The sequence below is a fragment of the Mobula birostris genome, chromosome 4 (genome assembly GCF_030028105.1).
Source record: "Mobula birostris isolate sMobBir1 chromosome 4, sMobBir1.hap1, whole genome shotgun sequence".
NCBI classification, from domain to species: domain Eukaryota; kingdom Metazoa; phylum Chordata; class Chondrichthyes; order Myliobatiformes; family Myliobatidae; genus Mobula; species Mobula birostris.
The window spans coordinates 99,858,510-99,865,673 of NC_092373.1; the positions used below are offsets into that span (position 1 = coordinate 99,858,510).

At 42.8% G+C, this 7,164-nt stretch overlaps 1 protein-coding gene across 3 annotated transcripts in view; it reads left to right on the forward strand.

Moving 5' to 3' along the window:
• The window catches only part of ephb1 (EPH receptor B1), a 774,921-nt gene extending 769,050 nt beyond the window's left edge, over positions 1–5,871 (forward strand). For all 3 annotated transcript variants that reach the window (XR_011885740.1, XR_011885741.1, XM_072255851.1), the window contains one exon: positions 5,565–5,871. Coding sequence is in view for 1 of the 3 variants with exons in the window: in XM_072255851.1 (XP_072111952.1) it covers positions 5,565–5,601 (37 nt within the window). In the remaining 2 variants the exon portion in view is untranslated. The remainder of the gene's footprint in view (positions 1–5,564) is intronic.
• The last annotated feature ends 1,293 nt before the right edge of the window (positions 5,872–7,164 follow it).

Consider the following 7,164-nt stretch of genomic DNA (forward strand, 5'->3'; position numbering starts at 1 on the left):
GGATCTTATTACAATGTATGCTGCAATATTTTATGTTGAGCTCAATAAGTGGTTTTGTCTTATTTATACGGGTGCAGAGAACAACAAATGATGAACTCCCATTAGCTTCATTTCACTGGGACCATATCTGGTTTGATGTGAGAAGAAAGAAGAATCAGAGCTGTAAAGTACAGAATTGAATCCTTTGACTCAACTCATCCATGCAAACTGTGATGCCTATCTCTGCCATCCTGTTTGTCTGAATTAGGCCTGTATCCCTCTCCTTTCCTATCCAGATGCCTGTCCAAATACTTTTTTTGAATTTCATGCCTCTTGAATTAATGTCCTTAGTTGCCAGAACCTTGTTGGGATTTCACATATTTCCTGCAGTGTTTCTGGAAATGAGTTTAGAACATTTTCTGTTGTTAATTGCTGGCCTTATCTCTGAATGTGACCTGGGGTTACTGAACTACACAGTGAGGTCCATTGGAGAGAAGGCTGATCTCTCTGAGCAGCAGGATGGGTGGGTGGGGGGGGGGGGTGGTGCTAGTTATAAATTACATGGCATTATATAGAACTTACATCACTAAAGTAGACCATTGAACTCAAATAAGGCCTAAAGCAACATTAACACACCCTCTATTCCAACTGTCCATTTGTTTAACTAGCTTCACTTGAAATTCACTCCAAATATTTCCATGCATTGATGATTTCCCCATTTGTAGCTCGCAGTGGCTATGTAAATTTGATATTAGTTCTTAATTGGGTGTTTTCATAACCAGGTATGCGTGCAGGTTCCTCAGTGAATAGATAACTTTCCTCCAAATCTACCCTTTCATAATTTCCTTTCTGAAGACAATCTCCCTAGACAAGGAAAGGCAGTGCTTCGACATCCTCATTCCAGTGAGGGACCATGGACACATTGATCTCCGTAGTCTTAGAGGAGGTTAATTCTACATCTCTGCTTCTTAAATCTGTTCCTCAGAAAATGAGTCCTTGTGTACTATATACAAGGTTTCACCCATGTTGACTGTAACTGAATCTTTTCCCTATCTTTAGTGGTATTTTGTAAAGATTATCTATTTCAAAAATAAACTTTATTCATAAAATAATGGACAAAGTATACACAAAACATTGCATGGCTTTCTTTGCATTCGCTGTGTAGTCCAGCTTATATTGTTATCCGATCTGTACCTTTGTAGCCATCCAACATGGGGCAGAAGTGGGTCCTTCAGCCCAGCTGTCCCTGCTAACCATGGTGCAATCTAAATTAATCGGATCTGTGCACATTAGGCCTGTATACCTCTTCTTATCCAGGTATCTATCTGGATGCCTTACATTTACATCTGCTACCACCTTCTCTGGCAGCTCATTGTAGATAACCATCATCCTCTGGATGAAACACATGCCCTCAGAACTCCTTTAAACTTCTTTCATCAAAGATTCCGATTCATTTACAGTATTTATCTCGTGTACATTGAAACATGTATTCAAATGTGTTGCCTGTGTTAACAACCAAGTCAACCTGAGGATGTGCTGGGGGCAGCCCACAAATGTTGCCACACATTCAGGCGCCAGCATAACATTCCCACAATGTTTAGCAGACAACAGCAAAACCAAGCCCTTTCTTCTCTCCTATTTACCCACCCGCCCACCCAATCACTCACACGCACAGAAAGTTCTCCAGCCGCAGGACAGTCCACCTCTGGGTTTTCACCCTCCATTGGACTCACAGATATTGGATCCCCTACTTCGCTAGGGCTTCAGCCGTTGGACTTAACTTCCAGGCTTCCGATCGATCTTCAAGCTTCAATCTTCAGTATCAACCCCAGAATTCATCTATGATGGGACCCTGAACTCCAGATCTCGAACTCTTGACTCACTGAAAACAGCACCCCAAGTTCCAGGTCTTGAACTCTACACTTAACCGATGACAGCACCCCAACTCCAGGCCTTTAACTCTGGACTTGCCAAATGTGTACCTTTATACCTCTTGCACACATGGGCCTCCATTCTTGTTGACCCTACAGGAGACTCACTGTCCTTTGGAGATGAGCAACAGCCCTCATCTTCACTGACTTTCATCAACAGCTTCTTTCTTATTGTAAAACTGTGCCCTTTAGTTCTAGTCTCCTTGGTCCTTGGAAAATGACTATCTACCCTACCTATTAGGTTTCATAAACTTAAAGAAGGTCACCCCTCAGCTTTCTACATTCTAGTGAAATTAAGCAGAGGGTATCCAGTGTCTGCATGTAGCTGCAGCTTTCCATTCCAGACAACATCCTGGTGAATCTCTTCTGTGCTCTCCCTAATGCCACCACTTCTTTCTTGTAGTGTTGTGACCAGAACTGCATACAATGTGTATTCTAACCACAGCTACAACATGGCTGTTATACTCAATGCCTGAACTATGAAAGCAAGTATACCAAATGTCATCTTAACTATCCTGTCTACCTGTATCACCATTTTCAGGGAGCTTTAACTTTGCACTCCAAAGCTTCTCTGTAAGTTAGCATTCATGTGTCTCTGCCATTTACTGTATATGTCCTGTTATCCCAAAATGCACTACCTCCCACTTACCTGGATTAAATTCCTTCTACCATCACTCTGGCCATCTATCCTTATGATCTATTTCCTTCTCTTTCCTTTCACAACTTCTTCACTATCCAATAATAATTCTTGTGTTATCAGAAAACTTGCTAATCAGTCCACCAATCCTAACTAATATATATAAAATAATAGTGGTCATATACTGGTTGCTGTGGTACTAAAGTGGTCACAAGCATTCCTCAGCCAGTACCTTCTGCCTCCTATCACAAACCAATATTAGGACCAGTTTGCCAACACCACTTGAATCTCATCTGCTCGAAATGCCTGGACCAGTCTGCCATGGAGACTGTCAAAAGACTTGCTAAAGTTTATGGAATGGCACCTATCACCCTGCCTTGATCAATTTTATTAGTTACCTCCCCAAAACTCGCAATTAATTTTGTGAGACATGATCTCCCCTGCACAGAAACACATGGCCCATACTAATCAGTGCCTGACTACAGAAACACCCAATTGATCTCCAAACTGCAAACTGCACAGGCTCCAACAGTTCCAAAATCATATTCAAGTCAAAACACAATCATAAAAGACATAAAAAACTGAAATAACAAGCAACACAATCAAAGTTGCTGGTGAATGCAGCAGGTCAGGCAGCATCTCGAGGAAGAGGTTACAGTCGATGTTTTGGGCCGAGACCCTTCGTCAGGACTAACTGAAAGAAGAGCTAGTAAGAGATTTGAAAGTGGGAGGGGGAGGGGAGATCCAAAATGATAGGAGAAGACAGGAGGGGGAGGGATGGAGCCAAGAGCTGGACAGTTGATTGGCAAAAGGGATATGAGAGGATCATGGGACAGGAGGCCTAGGGAGAAAGAAAGGGGGAGGGGGGAAACCCCGAGGATGGGCAAGGGGTATAATGAGAGGGACAGAGGGTGAAAAAGGAGAGAGAGAAAAAGAATGTGTGTATATAAATAAATAACGGATGGGGTACGGGGGGAGGTGAGGCATTAGCGGAAGTTTGAGAAGTCAATGCTCATGCCATCAGGTTGGAGACTACCCAGATGGAATATAAGGTGTTGTTCCTCCAACCTGAGTGTGGCTTTATCTTTACAGTAGAGGAGGGTGTGGATAGACATATCAGAATGGGAATGGGCCGTGGAATTAAAATGTGTGGCCACTGGGAGATCCTGCTTTCTCTGGCGTTTCTTGATCTATCCAGAAGATGTTGACTGAAGAAGGATTGTACGCAGGCACCACCTTGACCGGAAGATTTTTCAGTTCAGAATTTGATTAGATCCAATGGCTCCACACATAGCTTTCTATTTTTGTCTCTGACAGGACCTATTCTTTCCCTAGCTACCTTTCACCTTCTGATATATTCCTAAAAGATTTGGGGTTTTGCGATTATCCTCAATGTAATGTTTGAATTTTCAATGTACTAGGCATCATTACACTCAGTTTTCGTCAAGGGACCTGCCTGAATGATGAAACACTTCAAATCTTGGAAGGGCTGTTACATAGCACCCAGTCCCCTGTGTACAGTGGCAGCAGGACTGTGGTGCTCCTCCACAGAGCCTTTGTGTTGGCTGTATTGAGCTGTGACCCATCCCTCAGTTCATATGAAATGTGCCTGTCAATAGACATCCTTTATGGATTTCTCTTTGTGCTGGAATGTAATATGTTTTAGGCAGACCAAAGAGTGTCTCTCAATAATTTGAAACTAATTTGGCAGGAGAGATGGGAAACTGAGTTGTAAGGCTGAAGATGGAGCAGTTGGTACGCAAACAGAGGCGGTGTGTAGTGAGACTGTGAGGAAGGACAGGCAGAAGATTGGGCAAAATTGCCAACAGCTGTGGAGGTTGGGCAATTTAATGTATTTAAGGTGGAGGTTGATAGGTTCTTGATTAGTTGGGAGCGTAAAATGTTATTGGGAGAAGGCAGGAGAATGGCATTGCGAGGGAAATGGACCAGTCATGATGAAATGACAGAGCAGACTCGATGGGCCAAATGGCCTAATTCTACTCCTATGTCTTATGGTCTTATGATCTCCCAGCAGCATTTAATATTTGTCATGACTTAAGTATTTGGGAACAGCCCATAGATAAGAGAGTCCTCTTTGACATAGCTGCTTGGATAAACCCTGGCAAGAATCCTTCTTTTCTGTTCCCGACTTTTACAAATCTACAGTCCCCAATGGGATGAGTATTGCCTCATTGACATTGTAGCCTCCCCAAGGGAAGCATGTGTTTAGGTAAGGCACCAACTGTGTCAGGAGCTTCTGGTTGGAGGGCTCCTCACTGCCTCTCACTGCCAGTTAGGTGAAGCCTTGGTGCTTATTGGTGAGTTCAGGTGATGATGCATTCTGCCAAATGTACAGTATTTAACAGACTGTTCAGTGAACTATCTCACGGGACCTGTTGTGTCCTCCCACACTGCCTATAGGATGTTCCATTAAAAAGTGGAACACTTCACGCATCCAAGTGTCATTTTTGAAAGATTCCTCCCCCTGACACAAGAGCACAGGAAAATGGGACAGGAGTAGGCCATTTGGCCTCTCAAGCCTGCCGTGGTCCATCCTGGCCTTAAATCCTCCTCTGTGACAGTTCCCCAGAGCTCTCAATTCCCCAGTCATTCAAAGATTTAATAACTTCCACTTTAAGAACTGCTGGTGATCCTACTGTATCTTGTACAATTCACTGCTTTGCACTTAGGTCCCAATTAGCATCATTAAAACATTATCTGGTCAGTATCGCAGTGCAGTTTATATGAGCATTCTGTTCATAAGTTGCTTGTTTCAAGGACTGCACTTCAAAGGTCAGTTCTGATGAAAGGTCATTGACCTGACAATTTACCTCTGACACTATCTCCACAGATGCTGTCTGACCTGAGTGTTTCCTGTATTTTCTGTTTTTATTTCTGAAGTAACCATCAATTAACAAATGCCTTGGGATTGACAGTGTGAGATTATGAAGTGTGTAATAACCATGCCTTCCAGAGCCTATGAACCAGTAACAGTCCTTTGTCTACTTCTCTTTCAGGGTAAAGGCATGGAAGCCAGTGGAAGGAGTTGGGTAAGCTCAGCCAAGAACACGCAGCCACAGAATGAACAAAAGTCCCAGTGGCCAAGGTTGTATCTAAGCTGCCCACCTCCTGTTCGTACTCCTTCGTGACTTTTACACATTTGTTTCCCAAAATTGCTCAGGCATGTTGCGAGCAGCACCCTGTAAATATGGAATGAAATTCTGTTCTGTTTTGTTTTGCTTTCCCTGTACATTTCCTGTTTGTTATTTGTGTGAAGTATGTTTAAGTTTGTAACAATTAAGTTTTGGAAAGTATTGTACTAAATGCACTCAATAAAAATGAATCAAACTGATCAAATTAAGAAAGCAGATTCGACTCTTATTTATCTTGAAGGTTGTTTTACTTATGAAAGGAAGACTCTAACCAAAAGAATCATAGGCAAGAGAGTTATTTTAAGGTTTTACAAATGGGGACTATTAGTTGACAGAGTCGAAGAATCAAATTTATCATGTTCAAAGGGAAATATTTGCATTCCCATGGAAAAAGTGTGAGATGTCTCTCTGGCTTAGAGACCGACTTACTTCCATTCTGGTTTTGTGTATTCCAAAAGTCTGATGAGACCAAGAGGTGCTGGCTGGCAATGTGGGCGGATGGCTGGAGAGGTCAGAATCAGGTTTATTGTCACAAACGTGTCATAAAGGTTGTTAACTTAGCAGCAGCAGTTCAATGCAATACATGATAATAAAGAAAAATAAATAAGTAAATCAAGTACATTAAGTATATACATGTAATATATATGTGAAATAATATGTATTTTTTTAAAGTGAGGTAGTGTTCATGAGTTCAATGTCCATTTAGGAATAGGATGGCAGAGGGGAAGAATCTGTTCCTGAATCACTGACTGTGTGCCTTCAGGCTTCTGTACCTTCTTCCTGATGGTGACAATGAGAAGAGGGCATGTCCTGGATGATGGGGGTCCTTAATATTAAAGATGTCTTGGGTACTACAAACACTAGTACCCAAGATGGAGCTAACTAATTTTACGATTTTCTGCAGCTTCTCTCAGTGCTGCGCAGTAGCACTCTCCCCGCCCCCAGTGATGCAACCTGTCAGAATGCTCTCCACAGTACAACTATAAACGTTTTTGAGTGTTTTAGTTGACAAACTAAATCTCTTCCAACTCTCCTTCCACCACTCACAACATGCTGGAGGAACTCAGCAGGTCCACCCTCCCCCCCCCCCACCTTCTTTATAGGGCCTCTGCCCCTTCCCTCTACAGTCCTGACGAAGGGTTCCGGCCTGAAACGTGGAATAATCTTTTCCACGGATGCTGCCCAACCTGCTGAGTCCCTCCAGCGTGTTGTATGTGTCGCTTTGACCCCAGCATCTGCAGATTATTTTGTGTTTTCTCCTTCCACCAGCTCTCCCTGTCCCACCTCTTTCCACTGGCTTCCATGCCTTTACCCTGAAAGAGAAGGAGATGGCACACATCTTCCACCATTTATATAGGGACATAGAAGTATACTTCACAGAAATGGGGCTCTTCTGCCTATCAAATCCATGCTGATTATTAAGCATTTCTCTACAATCATCCATTTTATTCTCTCAACAGCACTC